The 25,478-nt window shown below is 42.5% G+C and overlaps 1 protein-coding gene across 1 annotated transcript in view; it reads left to right on the top strand.

The window, feature by feature from the left end:
• The window catches only part of LOC117496537 (transmembrane protease serine 6), a 42,631-nt gene extending 24,372 nt beyond the window's left edge, over nucleotides 1-18,259 (top strand). Inside the window, exons 11-18 of the mRNA XM_034148236.1 lie at nucleotides 2,288-2,430; nucleotides 2,569-2,667; nucleotides 2,903-3,016; nucleotides 3,358-3,474; nucleotides 5,255-5,423; nucleotides 11,186-11,463; nucleotides 16,773-16,909; nucleotides 18,095-18,259. Of these exons, the coding sequence (XP_034004127.1) occupies nucleotides 2,288-2,430; nucleotides 2,569-2,667; nucleotides 2,903-3,016; nucleotides 3,358-3,474; nucleotides 5,255-5,423; nucleotides 11,186-11,463; nucleotides 16,773-16,909; nucleotides 18,095-18,259 (1,222 nt within the window). The remainder of the gene's footprint in view (nucleotides 1-2,287; nucleotides 2,431-2,568; nucleotides 2,668-2,902; nucleotides 3,017-3,357; nucleotides 3,475-5,254; nucleotides 5,424-11,185; nucleotides 11,464-16,772; nucleotides 16,910-18,094) is intronic.
• Nucleotides 18,260-25,478: the final 7,219 nt, after the last annotated feature.

Below are 25,478 nucleotides of genomic sequence, written 5' to 3'. Positions count from 1 at the left end.
ACGGGAAGAAACTCATCTATCTGATCATTTTTATTTTGTTTTCAAAAAACAACCCACAATGCTAACGCTGAGCCTCTGAATTGGCAACGAGCGAAAAATGCTAACAGATTACTGCACCGAAACTCACTCATAAAACCTTATTATTTATCCTTTCTGCACATCCAACCCATCGATCTGATCGTGAGATGACACAGAATGTAAAATGTCACTTGTTTTGCATCAATCTTGAAGCAGGGTACTTATTATATGTTGTACTTTGGATTCCTAAAGCTTTTAGTCTACTAACCCATCATCCAAGGGTGGTTTTCACTCAACCTGGTCTCACCAGAATGCGTGACTCCACCACGACTCCTTAACACCGCAGTACATGGTGGAGTCACGAACTTTGCTACATTTACGTGTCTGCACCACGTCTGCAAACAATTCTAGAACAATAGCTGAGGATTCTGGGTAGTGTAGTGTCTTCGGCCATCCTAAACTCTGAACATATATTTGTTTCTCCGAATCGAAAGGGGAAAATACAAAAGCATTGTACACAATTTAAACCAATCAATGTTGTGTAACTAACAAGGATAATCTGGTGTTTTTGAGTTGATGAGTAGTGCAGATATTACTGTAAATAAAATCAATCGACAGTAAGGAGAATACTTACTTCCGGGTGTAAAATCCTCCGTTATCCAATGGGAATGGACGCTCACATTGCTCTTTGGGTCCGTAATACAATAAAGGGGACTTGATCAAATAGGAATATAATTATCTTTTAAATAACGTTAACTAAAGGGAACAATCTATTTGACACAGCTGAAGCTCTGGCCTTCCTTAAAAACTAACTCATTTAATAAAAATCACAGTTGTATTACACACAATGCACTGTTTTTTGAGAACAAAGATTGGTGAATAATGCACCATAATACATTCTGACAAAAAATAAAAATGATTATGAATACAAATAAAATAAAAGAAGCCTCCCGTGAGTTACTACAAGCTATAAAGTAGATTTTAAAAACGTTTTATAGAATAAAAGCTCAATGCTGGACGTTGTAAATGCGTGTGTGCACCACGACAAAGGAGCCTCATTCACTTTACATTGGGGTTGTTTGCGTGGTGCAGACACGTAAATGTAACAAAGTTCGTGACTCCACCACGCACTGCGGTGTTAAGGAGTCGTGGTGGAGTCACGCATTCTGGTGAGACCAGGTTGTTTTCCCTATAAGTAAAAAATAATTTCTGGACGGACACTATAATTTACAGTTTTTTACTATGTTCAATCTGAATTTTCTTTAAAATAAAAAACATCTATATTGATTCTGACTTCTCTACATCCAACTCACAGGTTTATCATTACTTTGAAAAAAAAGATTATTAATTTTGCCCTTTTAGAAGTGTAGTTATGGTCATTTGTTCTGGGAATGTCATTTTCGAGCCTGAGCCCTGAAAAACAGGCTCAGGGCTTAACAGGTTAACTTACGAGGCAGTATACCGCACCTCTATAAGTGGCCCAGCCCTTCGTATATTTTTCTGTATGTGGCCCTCGGTGAAAAGGTTTGGACACCCCTGTGCTAAATAATCAACAGATCCCAGAAATGTCCTCTTTCTATTTATAACGGCCACCTATGTCTGGTTTAGTGTCAAAAAGGAAGTGCTTGTGCATGTTGAAAGTTTTTCATAAAGGTCATGATCTGTTCTGAACAACAGGGGGCAGCAGTGTCCTGTTAGAGCTATTTACACACTTTTAAGACAAGGACATTGTATGTCTTTTTCGAGGCGTTTTACATGTCTGTTCAATTTAACCTGTCTAATTACATCTTGTGATTTTAAAACCACAATCAATTTTTTGTTATTTGTGCCGTGGATGAACTGAGAGTCAAGTGCATGTTTTATTTTTATCTACAGTATGTTTCTATCTCTGTATTTCTGCTGTGCGTGATCTTGAAACACTGTCAAATAAGAGATCACAATAAGGTCCATTTGTTGAGAATCATTTACCTTATTATTTTGGCATGTAATATTACTATTCTGTATTGTGAGTCTCAATGTTGCATGTTTGTAATTATTTTTTTTAATATAATAAATTGTTTCCTAGGGTGACTGACACATTCGGACTACAGAAAAAAACTGCCTGTTGGCTAACTCTGGCGATAAATATATTTAATTCAGTTGTGTGTCTCTTAAACTTTTTTGCACTTCCATTTTTGCAATGTATTCATGCTTTTGGTACAGAGTTATTGACATTCTCTCAGAACAAATCAATAAAAAGTGTCAAAATGTGTGTCTGTCCTCTCCTCAGACTGTGCGGTACTTGGGTTCTGCAGCCCTACACCGAGCGCCTCTTCCTAATCTCCACGACGACCACGGTTGTCATGACGTCAGAGGTGTCAATCACAGGGCCGGGACTTCAGCTGCGATACAGAGTCTTCAACCAATCAGATCGTGAGTTGTGCATGCAGTAAACACACCCAAGAAATTAATTGCTAAGTAACCTTTGTGTGTTTCGTGTGTGTGTGTGTGTGTGTGTGTGTGTGTGTGTGTGTGTGTGTGTGTGTGTGTGTGTGTGTGTGTGTTTTACAGCGTGCCCTGGTCAGTTTCTGTGCACCATTAACGGCCTGTGTGTTCCCGCCTGTGATGGAATCAAAGACTGTCCCAACGGACTTGACGAGAGCAACTGTGGTATTTATTTATTGGTGATTTAATCAAAAAGAGAGAGAAAACACAAGACGCCATGATTGAAAGCTTCTGCACATTGGTAAATGTTTTAGTGTGTGTGTGTGTGTGTGTGTGTGTGTGTGTGTGTGTGTGTGTGTGTGTGTGTGTGTGTGTGCGTGTGTGTGTGTGTGTGTGTGTGTGTGTGTGTGTGTGTGTGTGTGTGTGTGTGTATGTGTGTGTGTGTGTGTGTGTGGCACAGTGTGTGTGGCGCAGTACCAGTGTCCAGAGGACAGTCAGTGTGTGGACTACTACAAGGTGTGTGACCAACTCCCAGACTGCACCGCAGCATCAGACGAGATTAACTGTACTGGAGGTAACACACACACACACACACACACACACACACACGCAAGCATGTACTGAACACACACAAACACAAACACTCATACACACACCACTCGCACATCTCACACACACTAAATCACCTGCCAGCCTTTTGCTAAATCTACTTCCTTCATTTTAATATTTTAATCTTTTTCGTGGCTTTATTTTACTGATTTCTGACCTCAGAATTGTGTGTGTGTGTGTGTGTGTGTGCGTGCGTGCGTGCGTGCGTGCGTGCGTGCGTGCGTGCGTGCGTGCGTGCGTGCGTGCGCGCGTGTGTGGGTGTGTGTGTGCGTGCGTGCGTGCGTGTGTGTGTGTGTGTGTGCGCAGGTGTGCAGTGTTCAGATAGGACCTATGTGTGTGCTGATGGAACGTGTCTGAAGAAGCCGAACCCCGAGTGTGACTTTGTGACCGACTGCCCCGACGCCTCCGATGAGAAGCACTGTGGTGAGCAGATACACACATTTAATAACACACTTAATTAATATGTGTTTTATTAGTATACATTTACTTTGTGATATGTTTCATACTGTCTTTGACAGGTTTCCAAAGATGCTATTAGACTTCATGTGTTGGGAGTAAAAAGTCAGGATGTTGAGAAAAATGTCAGAATTTTATTTTTTTTGGAAAAATGTCACGTCTTGGAGATTTTGTTTTAAAAGTCAGGATTTTCAGATTTTTTTCAGGAGAATATTAAGGTTTGGATATTTAAAAAAAACAAATCTTGATTTAGAGATTTTCTGGAAAAAATTAGAATTTTGAGAAAAACTCAGAAAGTGTGTGTGTGTGAGGAATTCCGATATTTTCGGGAAAAGTCAGAACTCTGACATTTTCTGACAAAAGTCAGAGTTCTGAAATCATCTGAAAAATGTCAGGATTTGAAATTTCTCATCAAGGCAAGGCAAGTTTATTTATATAGCACCTTTCAACACAAGGCAATTCAAAGACAATTGCACAATATAAATCTATTCTAGTAGACCTCAACAATGGAATTATGATCAGTAGAAATGGCCATGACTTTTAAAGGACCTTTAAAAGAAAAAATACATGAATAAAAGTTACAGTGCAGTTTAAGATCTGATCCTTTGCTCTTTACACTAATTTCTTGCCCTATTCTTCGTTTTTCTCCTTTTCGATAGGGTCCCCGACTCCTATTTTCAACACTTCGATAGGGTCCCCGACTCCTATTTTTAACGCTTCGATAGGGTCCCCGACTCCTATTTTTAACACTTCGATAGGGTCCCCGACTCCTATTTTTAACACTTCGATAGGGTCCCCGACTCCTATTTTTAACACTTCGATATCAGGTAATAACTTTGAGAAAAAGGTCAGAATTTGGAGAAAAAAAAGTCAGAATTCAGTTTTAAAATTGAAATGTTAAACAAATAAAGCTATGATTTAGCAATTTTGAGAACAAAACTTATTAACATCATTTTTGAAAACTTTGTCATTTTGCAAAGACAAACTAATTATTTGGAAAATAAAGTAATTGTTTGCAAAATGAGGTGATTAAGAGCTCAAGTGTTTTGAGGTTGCAACTTTGAATGCTTGCACGTGATCACAGCCATTTGTTTTTATACCATAATGATTATATTAACAGGCAAACAAAATTAGTAAATTTAACCAACTCAGAAAATGCAGAAGTTCAGCAAACAGCTTTGAAATTGTTGCCTCATTGTTAAAAGTTCAAGCTCAGTAACAGGTTTAACAGTTTGTTTACAGAGTGAATATTAAAATTGCACTGTATATTTGTATCGAAGAAAGAATCTTGATTTTTTTATTATTTTTGAAAATGTCAGGAATTTCTGAAAAATCTCAGATTATTTTTTTTTTTAAGTCAGAATTTTGACCTTTCAGGAGAAAAGTAAGGATTTGGAGATTTTTCAAAAAAGTCAGAATTTCTACATTTTCAGGAGAAAAGTAAGGATTTGGAGATTTTCAAAAAAATCTCGATTTAGAGATTTTCTGGAAAATATCAGAACTTTGAGAAAAAGTCATATTTCTGACATTTCAAGAAAAAGTCAGGATTTTAAGATTTTCTGAAAAAAGTCATGAGATTTTTTCTTCTGGGTAAACCATTTTTGAAGTGAGGTAATTTTTTAAAACGTTGTCATTTTGCTAAGATAAACTAATTACTTTGAGTAACATTTCTTACAGTTTTTACAGTGCATATTGAACTTGCTCTGCATATTTATACCTGTTAGTTCTAACACTCCTGTGTTTTCAGACTGCGGCCTGAGGCAGTTCTCCAGTCGTATTGTGGGCGGGGCTAACGCCACGGAGGGGGAGTGGCCATGGCAGGCCAGCCTCCAGGTGCGGGGCTACCACATCTGCGGGGGGGCGCTCATCTCCAGCCAATGGGTTGTGTCCGCCGCCCACTGTTTCGATGACGACAGGTAAGTGCAGGATGCTTGAGATCCTGGTAATTTTAAACCTGGTATTTGAATTTTTTCGTGCCACTAAGCAGCTTTTTAATTAACAAACAGTGCCCAGCTTTCAATGCTGCAACCAGTTGTCTTTATATTAAAATGTTGCCAGAATGACACTTTAATATTATTTTATAAATAAATCTATAATATTGTTTTAATAATGTCCATAGTTGCAATCCTGACAATGCAATGCTTATTGAGACAAAAAGTGAAATTAGCTGACTAACTTTTACAGGATTTACTTTTTTGCTTTCAAATATACATTCTGAGTGATCTCAGATGATATGTTATAATCCATATGGATAATTAGCACAGATACGCAAGTTTAATATATATAAAAAAAAGGTTGGTCGACACCGAAGAGTCTCTGAGTAATTGAGAGCAATTCAAAAAGTGTTGCGACCGTCCCCATTTAAAGATGTTTATTCAATGAAGTGGATAAAGCCTTTTTAGCATGTTAGAACTTTTCAGACAACTTTGGTTTACCTTTCTGTTTCCACCAAACGTTTTTTCTGTTGTGTCTTTGCTGTAACAGCCTGTGTGACTCAAAGCCAGCGTATTTATGTATTCACATACACTCGCATCTTTCAAAGCCATGCAGGCTCAGCTGGCTGGACCTCGGCCCAAAACTGACTCCCCCCCCCCCTCCGCCGAGCGAGAGAGGAAATCAGCCACGACCATCTGGTTACCCGGCCTGTGGATCACCTTGAAGTTGAAAGGCTGTAGCGCCAGATACCACCGAGTGATCCGGGCGTTGGCATCCTTCATGCGGTGGAGCCACTGGAGCGGGGCATGGTCCGACCAGAGGGTGAAAGGGCGCCCCAGGAGGTAGTACCGCAGGGCGCCGACCGCCCACCGTATGGCGAGGCACTCCTTTTCCACCGTACTGTAGTTCACCTCCCTCTGGGCGAGCTTACGGCTAATGTACAGTACGGGGCGGTCGACCCCCTCCACCTGCTGGGACAAAACGGCCCCCACCCCACTGTTCGAGGCGTCGGTCTGCAACACAAAAGGGAGAGAAACAGACGCCACCTCCCTCCATGCTTTCAGGAGGTTAAGGTGGTAAATCTGTGTTGCTCCCCCCCTGTCAGAACGCACCACCTCATAATCTACGTCCCCCACTCGTCGTGTGACCACGAAGGGTCCTTGCCACTTGGCGAGTAGTTTAGAGCTAGAGGATGGGAGTAATACAAGCACTTTATCTCCCGGTGAAAATTGTCTCAGTTTCGACCCTCTGTTGTACAGGCGCTGCTGACGTTCCTGAGCCTGGAGCAAATTCTCCCGTGATATCTGCCCCAGTGAGTGGAGTTTTGCTCGCAGGTCCATAACGTACTGTATTTCGTTTTTACTGGTGCTTGGACCCTCCTCCCAGTTTTCCTTAACTAGGTCCAAAACACCCCGGGGCTTCCTGCCAAATAAGAGCTCAAAGGGAGAAAATCCCGTGGAGGACTGGGGCACCTCCCGCACTGCAAACAACAGAGGATCTAGCCATTTATCCCAATTACGACTATCTTCGTGAACGAACTTACGAACCATGTTCTTTAGTGTTTTATTAAACCGTTCCACCAGGCCGTCGGTCTGAGGATGGTAAACACTAGTCCGTATTGAATGGACGCCCAATAGTTCATACAGCTCACGTAGTGTGCGTGACATAAACTGTGTGCCCTGGTCAGTCAGGATCTCTTTCGGGATCCCGACTCGGGAGATAATGTGAAACAGTGCCTGTGCGACGCTCTTTGCAGAGATATTACGCAGCGGCACTGCCTCGGGATATCGCGTGGCATAATCCACTAGGACCAGTACAAAGCGATATCCCCGTGCACTCCGGTCTAATGGCCCGATGAGGTCCATACCAACTCTCTCAAAAGGCACCTCAATCAATGGTAACGGGCGCAAAGACGCCCTGGGGGTGGCCGGCGGGTTAACCAGCTGACATTCACGGCAAGATGCATACCACCGCTTCACATCTGCGCGAATGCCCGGCCAATAAAATCGGGCCATTATCCGGTGTAGTGATTTGTCGTACCCTAGGTGACCTGACATGGGGTTATAATGAGCCGCCTGGAAAACCATTTCCCGACGGCTTTTTGGCACCAACAACTGGGTATTTATATCTCCTGTCTGTGTGTCATGGCTCACACGATACAGCCTGTCCCTAACCACCGTAAAGTGTGGGTGAGTGAGTGCTGCGTTTGGGTGTAGCTGGGAGCCATCAATACTCACCACCTGGTCGAAGGCGTGCTGAAGGGTCTCGTCCCTCGACTGTTCGAGGGGGAAATCCTCCAAGGGAAACACCAGCGGGGCCAGAGGGACCTCCGCGGCCCCCTCCGTGTCCGTTTCCCCCTCGACATCGTCAGCCGCCTCCGACTCTCCACTAAACACAGCACACAACTCACATTTCCCTGCCGTCCGTGAACGCACCCCCATAGCCCCCGCTAGCTTAGCAAACCCCGGCCAATTCGTTCCCAAAATCAGAGGGTGCGTAAGGTGAGTGCTAACTCCAGCCCTGACTCTATGCTTTTTTCCCTTATAAGAAATTTCCAGCGTCACCTCCGGGTACTGGTGAATATCCCCATGCACACACCTCACCTTCACCCACGATGCTTCAATCAATGCCCCAGGCCGAACCAAGCGCTGATGGATCATCGTCTGATTGCAGCCCGTGTCCATCAGAGCCTGGTGTGTACCCCCCTGTATACATACCGGTATACGGTACGTCCCTTCCAAATCGGGGGAGGCAACTGGCGGTTCCGCAACCCGGACCAGCTGTCCGACCTCCATGAGAGGACACTCCCGTCGGAAGTGGCCGGGCTGCCCGCACCGCCAGCAATCCAGCCCTGGCGTCTGAGGAGCTCCCCGTGGTGCCGGACGACCAGAAGCGTAGGCCGGACCCTGGGGAGAGATAAAAACAGGAGGGTAAGGTAGGGCTTGGGGGTGAAGTGTCGGGGCTGCGGGGTTGGGCCCGTGTGGTGGTGGTGGAGGAAGGGCAGCTGCTCCAGGAAATCTCCTCCTCGGGGCTGGGATGGGTCTGCCCGCTGAGACAGCCGGTGGTCGGGGCTCCTCTTTCACGCTCCGCCGGGGAAGCGAGAGGTGGTCCTCCGCGAGGACGACGGCCGCTTCCAGGTTGGCGGGGCGATGGCACTGGACCCAATTCGCCGTTGAAGATGGCAGGCCGGCGATTAACTGCTCCAGCGCCACCTGCCCGACGACTTCCTCCGCCGAGCGCACCGCCGGCTGGAGCCAGCGGCTCGCTGCATCCAGAAGCTGTTGCGCATATGAGAAGGGCCGGTCAGCGTCCTCGAAGGGGAGTGCCCGGAACCGGCGGCGATGTCCCTCTGGCGTGCTGCCAAGCCGGTCCAGGATGGCCTTCCTCAGATATCGGTACACATGCCGAGAGGCTGCGGGCAGGCTGTGGGCAGCTAACTGCGCACCCCCAGATAGCAGGGGCAATAGCCGCGCTGCCCACTCCTCCTCCGGCCACCCGCACGCCGCCGCTGTGCCCTCAAAGATGTCCAGGTATGCCTCCGGATCGTCGTCTGCCGTCAATTTCTGGAGGGCAATCGAAGGCGGTCGGGCCGGGTTGGTCGCGGGATCGGCCTCCCGGGCGGCCGGACGCTGCAGCAGCTCCCGTAGGAGGGCCCGGTCCTCGCGCTGGCTCGAGGCGATCCCGAGCAGAGCCTCGCTCTGCTGTCGCTGCAATGCTGTGGTGGTCTCCTGCATGTGGGCTAGACGTTGGAGGGCCTGACCCAGCGGGGTTTCTCCTTCCGACATGAGTCCCTGTTCAGGCGCCACTGTGAGCCTCTCTGCTCACACAGGGTTCAAAGAGGGACGGAAAGAGCAGTGTTTGGGTTTAACACAGGCGTTTATTAGCACCAAAACAAAGTGTACAACACGGGATAAAAACGTTGCCCGTGTGGGATCCTTCACAGGTCCTTCGGCGACCTCCCAGGATCCTGCCTACTGCAAGACAGACCAGAACCAGGTTACCACATGCTTTTATTCAGTGATTGATTACCTGATTCCGATCAGCTGTCTGGCCTCCGGCCGAGCCACTCCCTTCACACCAGCAGCCGGCGCCCTAACCACACCCCGCTGCCACAGTCTGCATGTAACAACTTTTAAAAATAAAATAGAGAAAATAAATAAAATAGCTTTTGAAAATATGTGCATCTTAAAAGTGCTTAATTTTAGATAAATAAAATAAAGTGTAGCAGCAGCTTGAGTTTCCCTTTTTCTTTGTTAACCGTTTCACATCATGACTTAACAGTTTCAGACGATTATAGAACAATATCAGTCTTTACACATCATAACAATTGAACAGTTTTAAAGTTTCTCTTTCTTTCCCTCTTATATTGCAGTCCCTCACTCACTTTTTTTTAATTCAGTGCGAGAATTGAGCTCGAGCTTGTCCTGCCAGGAGTTTGTAAATCTGGGCTGAAATGGTGTCAGGGCCATTCTCATACACATGCAGGTGCTCATTGGTTAGCCTCGGTTAGCCTGCCCTGGAACGATATTTAGTTTTAATTTGGATCCTGGTCGACTGATCATATTGGGCTCTGAGACTGCTTATTTTTTGTGACCTCCGTTCTGACTTGAGAGGGAATGTTTGGTCAAACAAATGAGACACACTGGTTCTGTGCACGGTATATATATATATATACATATATATATATATTAGCATAATTACTAGCTAACCGCTAGCTGCTAACTGCCGCCTCGTTAATATCAAATCTATCATAACAAACCATTACCATGCTGTCATGAACGTGCGGTGCTGTTACGTGTACGCAAATTGACGTGCTTGATGTGAACGAGCATTTTGGGGGGCATGGTTAAAGTTGCGCATGCGCTATGAGCGCACATACGGGTACTTCTCAGGCATGCTGGGTAATCTGTGACGTTTCGCTCTCTCAAAAGTTGGGCCATTTTATCATCATGCGCGAATGAGCAACTCTCATAGGAATGAATGAGGCCCCGCCTCCCACGCTGTATCCAGTTCTTATTATACATCCATGGTCCGTATAGGTCGGCGTCTGGGTCCGGATCCGGACCGCGGTCCGCCTGTTGCCGACCCCTGCTGTAGAGGATTAACAATTCATCTCTCTCAGCGTTCCTCAAACAGTGGTGAAAAGCTTGCATAGTGTTCTGGAAGTGTTGATATTTCTGTAGACATTTTGACTGAGAAAGTACGTTCTGAGGGACACAGTTGCTCAAGTATTTCTTGGCAACAGTTAACAACTTCCACTTAAGCTGTACAAATATACAATAGCTCTTGGAAAAGTGCTATACTTCCACGAAGGCCAATGGTGCGTTTTTTGAACTCTTAAGATGGTCCCATTTCCCAAGTGGGAAAATCGTGCTCTTCCAACTTCAGTGAACTTTGGACCCAACATGTTGTTTAATACAGTTTCTTTCCGCATTAATGGGAATGTTTGCATCTGATGTGTCTCATTTCGGATACTTCCCTAAGTACACTGCATCTCGTACACTGTAATCACTTGTGCAGAGTTTGAATTGAGGGCCCCTTCATTGAAAAACACTGCACAAGAGTTGTTCTTTTGGAGTTTAACTTTGACACGTTACCTCCAATTAAAGTAGTCTGTAGAGAATCCATCTTTTGAAGTTGCTGTATAAATATTATTATGAGTTTTGCATCATCATCTGCATAGAGGAGTATCTTGCTAAATGTAGTCCTACACCGATTAATGTTAATAATCTTCCTCCTGCAGTCTGTACTCCCCCTCGGTGTGGACGGTGTACCTGGGGAAGCTCCGTCTGAACCCCAGCAGCTCCACTGAAGAAGTGGCTCGAGTTTTACGGATCCAGCTCCACCCGTACTACAACTCCGAGTCCCACGACTACGACCTGGCGCTGCTGCAGCTGGACCGACCCGCCTCCGCTCTGCTGGCCGGACACAACCGACCCGCCTGCCTGCCCCCCCCCACACAACAGCTGGAGCCCGGGCTGCTCTGCTGGGTCACCGGGTGGGGGGCACTCAGAGAGGGGGGTGAGAAACGGGAGAGGGAGGGAAGTGTTGCCAATAGTTAAATTGGTGGAGTGTAAAATGTAAAAGTACATTTACTCAAGCATTAAAGGTCACCAATCATGCAAAATGCACTTTTTGATGTCTTTTCTACATAACTATGTGTCCCCGGTGTGTCAGGAGACTCACAAAGTGTCCGAGAATAAAACCCTCTCTCTTTTCCTCCGTACCCACATCTCTAAAAACGGGGAACAACGGAGCTGATCCAGATTTGCATGACGAAATTACTCAAATGTGGGCGGGCTTTACATTGAACTCCTGGCAATGTTCCGCCCCAACCTATCGCCCATCAGAAACGTCAGAAGTAATATGGTCTTTGTTTACATTAGCATCGCTAACACTCAGAGCTAACCTGTGTGAAGAAGCAGGAAATAAAAAGGAACTCACCTTGTGGTAAACCTGAGAGAGAGAAAGAGTTTGAGCTCCATACTGTTTCAGAAATAATCCTTGATGTGGTTTGGAACATGATATGGTGTTTAATCACGGCAGAATGTATGTGAGTATCTGCTCCAAAGGGGCCAGCAGCAGTTTGGTTACATTTAAAGCTAAGGACCCAGAATCAGCACTTTAGAAACAGGGCTGAAATAGAGGGGGATGAGGCTACAATGGGTGATCTGTTTAGCATTTTGAGCAAAACACTTCATAGACATGTTTTTTATAGATATGGCCCTATAATATATCGTTCAAATATAGTATAATAGGTGAGCTTAAGTAGAGTTTTGATGTACTTTTCTTTACTAAGTATTTCTATGTTATGCTACTTTATACAGGTGATGGAAAAGGCAGGAAATGGGTTACTGCTGTCATGATGAAGAATATTTTCTAGATTTAATTGATGGTGTCTTTAAGGATTAAAAATGTACAGTACATCTAAGTTTTTCTAAGGCCAAGGTGATGTCTTTATCTAAAACAGAGACAATCAGCAACTCTCTTTAGAAGCTGAAAATAACATTTAACGGCAAACCTCTCTTGAAAAACAACGATCAATCAATCAGCTGGTTTTTTAAGGACTTGTAATGTTGCTCAACTGCCCACTGAATGTACGTTTTTCTGATGGCTTCCAGTGAAGGAATTGTTATTCATTCTTATTTCCATTTGACCTCAGGCTTTGGTACGCCTGACTTACGCCAGACTTGTATTTGGTGCTTTGGACTTGAGAGTTATTTGATACATGCTGATGTGCATTTGCAGGACTTGTTTTGTTGTTAAGGTATTTTTATTTCTCACAGGATGAACAGTTAAACCTTTTTCCGTTGGAACAGGTATTATGCAGGTTTTATGCAGCCTGTAAAACCCCCATTTCTTCAGTGGCACTTAGAAGTAGCTAACAGGATGTGGAGAGTATTGGTGATTTGATGGAAAGTGGTATGCTATTTTGATAACAGGGCAAAAACACATTAAATCAACCCGTTTGAAATAAAGAGGTAGGGGGAGATGTGGGTTGTGGTTTCTAAGGAGACGTATGAAGAGAAAAAGGCCGTTTGACAGAGAAAGAAACCGTCTCTCGACAGACGCAGTTTCATAACAGGGTCAAGATGTGACTACAAGAGGATGTAGATTTTGTTAAAGTGCGGTTTCAACATTTTGTTTCCAGTGAAGTGGTTTCCCTTCATTGTAAGGATGAAAACATAACTTTATTAACTGCTAGTTGGTTAGTGTGTGCACATAACAAAGTGCAACTACAGACATATAGAACATTTTAAGGCTTGTTATTCTGCTATTTAAAAATACATTTGTTTAATGATTTCTGCTCAAGCTGAGGAATCGATACGACTTGGGAATCTAAACTGAGCAAGTTCATTTCAGCTATCTGCAGATTTAGGGTTAGGGTTAGGTAACCAAATGTCACGTTGTTGATTAGTGATTTATTTACAAGAGATATTAAAGGTCCCCTATTATTCTGTTTCTCATCAGTATATCACAGGTCTCAGATATATACAGAGCCTGTCTCTGATTGGCTGAAACACCAAACAGATCATTGCAGCATTACCCATAATCCCCTCTGTTTCAGCCCTGTTTCCAAAGTGCTGATTCTCTGTCTGTTACTTTAGATGAAAATAAGGAGCCCCTCCCCACGCCCCTCTGAGAGAGATTTGGTTACAAAGAACTCAATGGTGCTCTAGGAGGAGATTCAGGTAATAAGGTGGGGGCGGGGGGTTACCTTGGTTGCTGATTGGCTAATGGTTACACAAGCCAAAACATCGTTATGACATCATAAAGTGGCCAAAATCTGATCAGCTCATTTTCAGACAGGTTTTTATAGAAATGGATCAGGACAAAAAGAGAGAGAATCTTTTCTCCTGAAACTTTCAGAGTCTCTTTCCACAGAGGGGACACATGTTGATGAAGAAGAGACATGATGAAGAGGGGACACATGTTGATGTAGAAGAGACATGAAGAAGAGGGGACACATGTTAATGTAGAAGAGACATGAAGAAGAGGGGACACATGTTGATGTAGAAGAGACATGAGGAAGAGGGGACACATGTTGATGTAGAAGCGACATGAGGAAGAGGGGACACATGTTGATGTAGAAGAGACATGAAGAAGAGGGGACACATGTTGATGTAGAAGAGACATGAAGAAGAGGGGACAAATGTTGATGTAGAAGAGACATGAAGAAGAGGGGACACATGTTGATGTAGAAGAGACATGAAGAAGAGGGGACACATGTTGATGTAGAAGAGACATGAAGAAGAGGGGACACATGTTGATGTAGAAGAGACATGAAGAAGAGGGGACACATGTTGATGTAGAAGAGACATGAAGAAGAGGGGACACATGTTGATGTAGAAGAGACATGAAGAAGAGGGGACACATGTTGATGTAGAAGAGACATGAAGAAGAGGGGACACATGTTGATGTAGAAGAGACATGGAGAAGAGGGGACACATGTTGATGTAGAAGAGACATGAAGAAGAGGGGACACATGTTGATGTAGAAGAGACATGAAGAAGAGGGGACACATGTTGATGAAGAAGAGACATGAAGAGGAGGGGACACATGTTGATGTAGAAGAGACATGGAGAAGAGGGGACACATGTTGATGTAGAAGAGACATGAAGAAGAGGGGACACATGTTGATGTAGAAGAGACATGAAGAAGAGGGGACACATGTTGATGAAGAAGAGACATGAAGAAGAGGGGACACATGTTGATGAAGAAGAGACATGAAGAGGAGGGGACACATGTTGATGTAGAGGAGACATGAAGAAGAGGGGACACATGCTGATGTAGAAGAGACATGGAGAAGAGGGGACACATGTTGATGTAGAAGAGACATGAAGAAGAGGGGACACATGTTGATGTAGAAGAGACATGAAGAAGAGGGGACACATGTTGATGAAGAAGAGACATGAAGAAGAGGGGACACATGTTGATGAAGAAGAGACATGAAGAGGAGGGGACACATGTTGATGTAGAAGAGACATGGAGAAGAGGGGACACATGTTGATGTAGAAGAGACATGAAGAAGAGGGGACAAATGTTGATGTAGAAGAGACATGAAGAAGAGGGGACACATGTTGATGTAGAAGAGACATGAAGAAGAGGGGACACATGTTGATGAAGAAGAGACATGAAGAAGAGGGGACACATGTTGATGTAGAAGAGACATGAAGAAGAGGGGACACATGTTGATGTAGAAGAGACATGGAGAAGAGGGGACACATGTTGATGTAGAAGAGACATGAAGAAGAGGGGACACATGTTGATGTAGAAGAGACATGAAGAAGAGGGGACACATGTTGATGAAGAAGAGACATGAAGAGGAGGGGACACATGTTGATGTAGAAGAGACATGGAGAAGAGGGGACACATGTTGATGTAGAAGAGACATGAAGAAGAGGGGACACATGTTGATGTAGAAGAGACATGAAGAAGAGGGGACACATGTTGATGAAGAAGAGACATGAAGAAGAGGGGACACATGTTGATGAAGAAGAGACATGAAGAGGAGGGGACACATGTTGATGTAGAGGAGACATGAAGAAGAGGGGACACATGCTGATGTAGAAGAGACATGGAGAAGAGGGGACACATGTTGATGTAGAAGAGACATGAAGAAGAGGGGACACATGTTGATGTAGAAGAGACATGAAGAAGAGGGGACACATGTTGATGAAGAAGAGACATGAAGAAGAGGGGACACATGTTGATGAAGAAGAGACATGAAGAGGAGGGGACACATGTTGATGTAGAGGAGACATGAAGAAGAGGGGACACATGTTGATGAAGAAGAGACATGAAGAAGAGGGGACACATGTTGATGAAGAAGAGACATGAAGAGGAGGGGACACATGTTGATGTAGAGGAGACATGAAGAAGAGGGGACACATGCTGATGTAGAGGAGACATGAAGAAGAGGGGACACATGTTGATGAAGAAGAGACATGAAGAAGAGGGGACACATGTTGATGAAGAAGAGACATGAAGAGGAGGGGACACATGTTGATGTAGAGGAGACATGAAGAAGAGGGGACACATGCTGATGTAGAAGAGACATGGAGAAGAGGGGACACATGTTGATGAAGAAGAGACATGAAGAAGAGGGGACACATGTTGATGTAGAAGAGACATGAAGAAGAGGGGACACATGTTGATGAAGAAGAGACATGAAGAAGAGGGGACACATGTTGATGAAGAAGAGACATGAAGAGGAGGGGACACATGTTGATGTAGAGGAGACATGAAGAAGAGGGGACACATGTTGATGTAGAAGAGACATGAAGAAGAGGGGACACATGTTGATGTAGAAGAGACATGAAGAAGAGGGGACACATGTTGATGTAGAAGAGACATGAAGAAGAGGGGACACATGTTGATGTAGAAGAGACATGGGGAAGAGGGGACACATGTTGATGTAGAAGAGACATGAGGAAGAGGGGACACATGTTGATGTAGAAGAGACATGAAGAAGAGGGGACACATGGTGATGTAGAAGAGACATGAAGAAGAGGGGACACATGTTGATGTAGAAGAGACATGAAGAAGAGGGGACACATGTTGATGTAGAAGAGACATGAAGAAGAGGGGACACATGTTGATGTAGAAGAGACATGAAGAAGAGGGGACACATGTTGATGTAGAAGAGACATGGAGAAGAGGGGACACATGTTGATGAAGAAGAGACATGAAGAAGTGGATTTTGCATAATCGGTGACCTTTAAATGTAAGGGGAAGAAGGACGAGGGTTGTTGTCTTCCAGGCATTGTATAAAGAATCAAATATTATGAGTCTTTCCACTGGTAACCTTTGCCCTCTGCCTTCCTCAGGCAGTGCCAGTAACGTGCTTCAGAAGGTGGACGTTCGCCTGGTCAGCGAGGAAGCCTGCGTTCGCTCCTACGGTCACCTGGTCACTCCCAGAATGCTTTGCGCTGGTTACCGCAGTGGAGACAAAGACGCCTGTCAGGTACACAGAAACAAACCAAAACTGAAGATGTAATTCAAAGTGTTTTCTTCGTTTTCACAAGTGAATGTAAAACTGCACTGTGATTAGGGCTTGGGAACATTTTGCTAAGAGGCAACTCAACTAAATATCTTACAGTAACTATACCCAGGTAGCGGAATAATGGTTATTTCTAGGTAGCATAAACAATGTTAGCTGTGGAAATTAACCCACATAAGTACCCTGTTGACAACATTCCTACTAGGCCAGATCTATTTGTCTGGTGATTTGGTCGAGTCTGTTGCACTGAAATAACTCCAAAAACTCATTTCAAACTCTCTTAATAGCACCAAAGGAACAAAAACACAACCAACTGATGAACGTTGTTGAGCTATAGCTATATGTTACCCTCACTTTTTGGTTGAGAACAAAACAGAGCCAACAGGGTCTATTGAGCTTTTCATTTGTTGGGCGCACAGAAACGTAATTTTAAATGCTAATGTAGCTTTGTGTCGGCTAACAAAGCTACTGTTTGCCGACATACTCGACTTCAATTGATTTAGAGCTGGGGCTGTGCTGCCCCCATGTGGCAACAAATACAAATCTATTCATGCTGGTTTAAATCAAAGCACATGTGCAGATGGTTTTTGTTTGGCACGACAAGCACATTTCCTTTATTCAGTAGGGTTATATCTTAAATAATACATTTAAATTAAACATTTCAGTATGGGGAAATCTTGTCACGATGTATTTACTTTCTTATTTTTTGTCTGCGTGTATATCTGCCAAAAGGAACAACAGTTGAACAAATCTAACTTCCTCTGCATGTTGTGAACATCCTGAAAGTCCTCAGGCTGCAGTACAGAGCATTTCATCAGCTTAAAAAGCCAGACATACAAGCAGTGAGTGATAACTTGTCATATGACATGGCAAAAAAACGTAGTGGCAGATACGTAATTGCACGTTATCATAGGACATTATTAATAATAATAATATTGCACATGTTATATAGCAGCGAGTGTTTTGTAATGATGGTAATGCTATTTATTTTGCACATAGTGTTGGTGTGGAAGTTCTCAGTTCCCTTTACTGAAGGGTGAGGAGTTATAGAGCACTCATGCAAGCACTGAGTGATAACTTGTCATTTATTATGGTCCTTTTGTCCTGCAGAGACATTTAAATCTTCCACCCTTGCTTTCCTCTCTGCAGGGGGACTCCGGGGGGCCGTTGGTCTGCCAGGAGCCGTCGGGGCGCTGGTTCCTGGCCGGGGTCGTGAGCTGGGGAAAAGGCTGCGGGCGTCCAGACTTCTACGGCGTCTACACCCGCATCACCAGGCTCACTGAGTGGATCCAGGAGGTCATCAGCAGCCCCTGAAACATCATCAAATCCTCGTGAAACACTAACCACACTGCAAAAATGTAAAATCTTGCCAAGTATATTTGTCTATTTTCTAGTCAGAATATGTCGTTACACTTGATATAAAACCTAATAACTTAAGTCTTGTTTTTAGATAAGGCATCTTAAGCATCTTTTTAAGTCAAAATCTCTTAAAAACATCTTATTTTATAGGAATATCTCCAACTAACATCAGAAAATAGAAAATGTCTAAGCATTTCTGGCTTGTTTTGTTACAAATTCCCTAATTCTGGTCAAATATACTTCAAAATAAGTTTTCCCAGCTAAATACAAGATGTCATTTATCTAATTATCCCATCTTTACTTCAAGAAATCTTACCAAGCCATTTTGTACTTGATCTATTGCCAGATTTGTTCACTTATTAAAAGAGAAAACACCTTGTTATTATATATTTACTTGTTTTTGGAGCAGTGTTTTTTCCAGTGCCGCTGAGAGGAAAACTCTTAAACAGGATTGGAGCGTGTCAGACTAATAGAAAAGGGGAAAATACTTTTTTCCAAAGTGATAAAGTAATAGATGCTTATGATAATCATACCTTATTTATGCAGCATCTTACAGCACTGCTATTATAAAGTGTTCATCCAGCATGCAGTCAAAAATAACATGCAAAATAGTGGAAAATGTTAGTAAAAATGATAGTAAATGATTATTTTTGAGAAGTGATTAAGAAAAGCTCCAGAAGTGATTGAGATGCAACGACAGTGCTCAATAGGTTGACTGTAAAATATCATAAATCCCTTCTTTAAACTGTATTTTCAAACTGATAGACTTAAAGCATTTTTCCCATAGTAAAGCATATTTTTGTTTTGTAATAAAGTTTGCAAAATGCAATGGTTGTTTACACTTTTTACTGGAATTCAATATATAAATACACCAATGCGGCTTTACATGCATGCAATAGTAGTAATAGAGAGCCAGTCGTAAACTAAACGGTGAATAACACTGTCATCTAAATGTTAATCAGACTTTTGTTGCCTCCATGTTTTACTGTGAGGAACAGACTGGTCTGTGTTGAGCCAGAATATTTTTCCTCCTATCTTTTTTACTCTGGAAATGAGCCTTAGTCCTCGGGGGATGTTTGGATATTTGGTACTTCCCATTTTCAGAGTAATTGGTATTTTATTAGGCTGTAAACCACAATAACAGTTCTGCTCAATGAGGCGTAACCACAGGGCTCGAACCGGCCTCTGGGGGCAAGAGGAGCCATCCATCATGGCAGTTACCTTTACTGTCCAATGACCTACACCATTTTATATGGAGCATGTTTTAAAACCATTTTAAAATCTTTTGTTTCTTTGCTTCACTCAAATGTCTTCCTTACTACGGAAAAAAGTCTAAATCCACATCCATGAGTTTATCTTACTAACTGTGTCTGGAGATTTCTCCTAAATTCACCAACAGTTAGCATAAAGCCTAATTTGCATATCAAACATAATACTTGCACTTAGATCCATTGTGTGTAAATGTTATTTAGCAAAACACTACACTTTCATTGGTTAGTAGAAACCACCACTAGGCCACCAAATGGCCACTAGGGGGCAACAAACCATACACTCTACACAATAACACATTTACAAAAAATATAATACATTTCAAAACCAATTAGACTATAAACCAATTTGTTTTAATTGTCAAACCATCCTAAAATGTAAGTAAGAAGGCTGTCTGTAGAGGAAAACTGGTCTCATTTGTCCAACTGATGGTGTTATTTTATGGATCAAGACTCACTAAACAGAGATAGATATACAGATATTATAATTAAATATAAGATACTTATAACCAAACCCTTTGAACTTTAAGGCTTTCTTTTTTTCAAGCAAACTCATATTGTTAACCTTTAACCTCATTTTGATCAGGCCGTGTGGGGCGGATTTTATTCCAGAATTACTTCTCTATTAAATACTGATTTAACGTCTTAGACAGTAAAGAAAGAAATAAAAACGACATGTAAACCTTGAGTATGAATCGAACAGATTAGCTTTTACTTTTGAGCATTTCTGTAAATAAGAGTTTTAATGGTTAGGGTTAATAATCCTGCATCCACTGCATCTCAGGAGGCATCTGTCCACCCATCAAACGATTGTAAAGATATATCGCTCTGGACTAAAGTTTAGAATATTGATGGGCTGACATTACTATCCAACAACACTACGATTTACCATTGTTGTTAGATGTAATTGTGGCAGAAACATTTCCACTAAATGAAGTCGTTAGAAAGGCTAAGACGGCTCAGTACTTTGTCGAGTTGAAATGATACAAGTTCGAACTAATGGTAAGTTTAAGATGTTTTATGAACAAAGCAAAACAAACAATAACCAGTGAACCTAGCTCACCTTCTTCATCTTTCCACAAACCCTGACAAACACCAGGTGCAAAAAAATACAAAAAACCCCATATGGTAATTGCCGGAAGTGAGAAATTATGAAGAAATAACGAAAATAATAAACAACAGCTATATAAGCATTTTGGCTCCTACAGTCACTTTGAATAATAACTGTGGTATATTCAACCCAGTCTCACAAAACAACGTGTAATAGCTACGTTGGTCCACAGGGCAAAACTTATTATATTCACAAATAACCCTCTCAAGACGTGACATGGATACAATATTTTGTAAACAAATACATGGAGCTCAAATAATCTTGGTAATATCTATCAAACTATGGATCCTACACATCCACTGGACGTAGGTTCTAAAAGTACAATACACACTTCTCGCTAGAAATGTAATCAAAAAGCATTTTAACGGCCAAACCATCCAACAATTTAGGATTTTCCACTATAAATAAATTAGGTGTCCGCCATGTTTTTTTTTCTCTCTGGGAAAGTTTGCGATCACGTGACACGGACACTGGTCATTAGAAATTAATAGGAACACATATTGTATCCATGTCACGTCTTGAGAGGGTTATTTGTGAATAGACTACGTTTTGCCCAGTGGACCAACGTAGCTAGTACACGTTGTTTTGTGAGACTGGGTTGTTATATTATGTATGTGTGCTGCCGTGAGGTAAACACCATTATGTATGTAGCTGTTTCTACTTTAAGAGAAGAGCTTGTTTAGTGGCTGGTTTCTCTCCACGGCTCCCCTGGGCTCCTCGTCTTCCTCACAGCGATGGGTTAAACAGCTGCAGGCTGAGTGTGTTCTCTGTGGTTCAGTTGTATCTGGGGAGTATAGTGGTTAGACTGGGAGAGGGGGAGAGGGGGAGAGGGGGGGGGCGTGGGAGGAGGGTGTGCAGAGGTTCAGATGGAAATATGAGACGAGAGACAAGAGAAAATAGAAAAGACAGACCGAGGGAGGGATGAGGAGCTTAAAGCTAACACTTTCTGCAGAATATTTACAATGGAAATGCAAATACAGAGCTGGCAAGTTCCTCCAACTCAAAATAACAATGCTAAAACACCTTGGGTCCCTTGAAAGGCGCTATATAAATCCAAGCTATTATTATTATTATTAAAACACCTTGCTTTTTCCAAATCTTTTTATAGAAAGTTAGGAATCTATCTTTCTGAAAAGCTAAAACACCTTGCTTTTACCTCAAAACAACATTAAAAAAACTACACTTTCAATTCAAGCTTTGACAGCGTGCTAATGGCTAAGTGGCTAATCCTACTATGGTTAAGTAAATTACATGCACGTCATCATAAAATACATCTACATGTCTACAACTATACTTCAGAGCTCTGGAGATACCACAAAAAGTCAACTGCAATATTTGGGTTGAAGACGACCAAGCTGAAGTCGCTTCCTTTTCAGGAACAAATGCAAAAGCAATTTTAAAAACTATTCCCTAAATTCCCCAAACTATTAACTAGAAAAATCCCCAACGAGAAATGTTGGCGGTTTGACCAATGGCTCTTGGTTCTCATCCTCTTGCTAATATTGCCTGATGTATGTATTGATAGCAGTAGCTGTGCTGTTGCTTTCTGGTGCTTTTATTTGGAAAAACAATCCTCATCCAAAGCGTATTGTTTGGACACAGGTCATGTGAGCCCTCATGTTCCCATCATGCAGCTTCTCTACTCTTGTCTGTATTTACATTGAGTCTAACCCCTTCACTTCTCATCTCTCTTGTCTCACTGCTTCTCTAAATATAAACAGCATTCAAATGCATTTATACCACCCTCACATTTCTACCATTCAAACACAGGACGACAGTATACTTTTTTCATCATGACTCATCATGTGTGTGTGTGTGTGTGTGTGTGTGTGTGTGTGTGTGTGTGTGTGTGTGTGTGTGTGTGCGTGCGTGCGTGCGTGCGTGCGTGCGTGCGTGCGTGCGTGCGTGCGTGCGTGCGTGCGTGCGTGCGTGCGTGCGTGTTTTGCCCGGGGCAAAACTGGTCTCTGTTGTGTTTGAGCTTCTTGCAGCGTTTGGTTTCTGCAGCTTTTAGTAAACGCTGCGCATGTTTCCTGAAGTTGCTGAATGTTTTCTAAATGCTGCATCTGCTGTCAAGTTGCAAAGAGTATTCTACAAATACAAAAGAAGATAGAGCGTTTATAGGAGGACGAAAGGGGAATGAAAGAGGCAGAGAAGATGACCCACCGAACAAGAAACTCCAAACAGACGGCATGACCCAGGGAGGAAAAGTAAATAATGAGAGGACAGGACATTGGGTTGAAAACGTTAGAAAGACATTACAGTGTAGAGAGATGGAAGTAGGCGAGTGAAAGGCGATGATGGGATATTACAACGTACCGTGAGGTGTCAGAATAATCGAGATTCAAGAAATATAGCTTTAGCTCGTCAAACATGACTTGATGAATTGACGTATTCAAAGATAATGTACTTCGCCTGGATGAGCTAATGAGCTAAAGGAGATGAATACAGAGTAACATTGAAAAAGTGAAACAGACAAAAATCCACTTTTCTTTTAGCTCTATTTTGCTTCCACTAAACCCTGATGATCCACTACGTTCCCCAGCAGATTGTTCACTTTTCTGAGTTTTTCCACTTAAATAGATGATCAAATGCGAATTGGGACGATGAGATAGAATCCAAACTGTGAAGTAGCCACAGAACAATAACAATGAGCAGAAAGACGCTACAACGCTTTTTAGAACAGAAGAAAAACAGCAGAATTGAAAGAAAATACAAACCATTCCTTTAACATACAAATCAATATTTAATCCATTGTTGATATAAAAATAGGCATCACAGCAGCTTTAAATTCATCTTATGTTGTTCCAACACATCATAAATAACAGCTTTTGTTGCGTTCTGCTCTTACAATAAACCAATCAGCTCAATGAACAAAGACGTGGAAAATCACATCTGCAGCCAAGTCCTGCATACATTCAGAGAACTGCTGGAACCCCATGAGAAGAAGAAGGGGAACCCGGAGGAAATGTGGATTAACGTGGAACATATGGAGGCTACAAGCAGGACAGAACAATGATTGCAGGCGCAGATTGTTCGAGGACGTTTCGTGCCTCTGGTTCGAACAGTTACAGCGATACTCTGGCTTTAAGGATTGGAAGATTACCGGCTCAACTGAGAGGCCCCTTGGCTGAATCAGAGACTGAATCAGAGACTGAATGATACCAGAGTCCTGTACCTCACACAAATCAGGGATGAGTTACTTTTTAAGTAATGCTTCTTCTGGTTTTCTGATGTTTTTGATTCTCTAGTCGTTTGGAATCAACGTCAGGAGAGTCATTGAACACGACAAAGTTCTCAGAGTTTTAGAGTTTTGAGTTCAGGTAGAAATCAAATCACTGTTAATCCTAACGTATCCTCCGTTACGTGCCGTGCCGTGTTGTGTTGTGTCTGTGTCTCCGAAACTGTCTACGAAACCGTCATGATATCTCTAAAACATATGTTATTGGGACAAACTGAAAACCTAATAAAGTGACATATGAATAGCTTCTAGGGGCTAAACGGGCTCTCAGATGTAGATATTATGAATAATTATGATATTATTATAAGATGAACTGGTTAATATAATGTGCGCAGAGTTTTATTAAGACTCAGCTACTTTTTAAGAAATGTGTTTTCTTGTTGTTTTTGTGTATATTCAATGTTTTATTATATAGTGAGAGTATTTAAGTTAGTTAAAGTAGTTTCATGCTTTTATTTTGAAGGCATCTTTGGGCACTGGGTTAATTGTATATATTGGAGACAGGTGGGAGGCACAGTTTTCTAGGGTGATCCAGGCAGGATTCAACATGGAAAGCCATAGGAAAGGCTTCTGGTAAGGAATTAGAAACCTGTTAATGTACTTTTTGTTTGATAGATATTAACTTTTTAAGCAACGCTATGTTCAGGTTTTGGAAGTTTTTGGAACTCTAGTCGTTTTGAAAAAAGTATAGTCATTGAACACAACAAAGTTCTCAGAGTTTTGAGTTTAGGCAGAAATCAAATCACTGTTAATCCTGTTACGTGCCGTGTTATGTCTGTGTCCCCCCCCCCCCCCCCCCCCCCATGTCTACGAAACCGTCTTGATATTACTAAAAAATATGTTATTGGGACAAACTGAAAACATATTCTGAATCAAAATGGTTTTTTTTATCATCTGAAAACATAATAAAACCTAATAAAGTTACATATGAATAGCTTCCGGGGGCTAAACGGGCTCTCAGATGTAGATATTATGAATAATTACGATATTATTATAAGATGAAGTGGTTAATATAATGTCAGCAGAGCTTTATTAAGACTCTGTTTCCTGCATTTAAAACGCATGGGGTTTTTCTAAAGGTTCCTGGATCCAGGGAATGTTTTTCAGGGTAGGTTTTGCAAGTTGAACAAAAGCCTCACCAGAACATCTGCTGCCAGCATCTTAAGTCTCAGAGCAGAGAAAGCAGAGTGTCTGCCAATTCACCACTCCCTGCGAAAACCACAAACTACAACATCTCCAAACTCTGCTGAACGGCGGCAGGACTTCACCTCCTGCACTTTTCTTTTTCTAGTCTCTTGCACTTGAGTCTGATTTCAGATACACGCCTTCTCTCTGTGAATATGTTTGAGGGTGTATGGCTTTCTGCATAACTTTCCCCAGTTTGGCACAAATCAAGGATTGAACTCTTGAACTTCTGTGCTCAGCAACTCTAACATAAATAAAAGATTTCTAAATAAAGAAGATTTCCCAAAGGACTTTCCCTGATGAAATTGTGTTTGGTTATGACAAGGTTTATAATGTATGCAACTTCCTCTCATATTGCCCACTCAGGCTCGT

The sequence above is a fragment of the Trematomus bernacchii genome, unplaced genomic scaffold (assembly GCF_902827165.1).
Source record: "Trematomus bernacchii unplaced genomic scaffold, fTreBer1.1, whole genome shotgun sequence".
NCBI classification, from domain to species: domain Eukaryota; kingdom Metazoa; phylum Chordata; class Actinopteri; order Perciformes; family Nototheniidae; genus Trematomus; species Trematomus bernacchii.
This window is presented reverse-complemented; position numbering and strand designations above follow the sequence as displayed.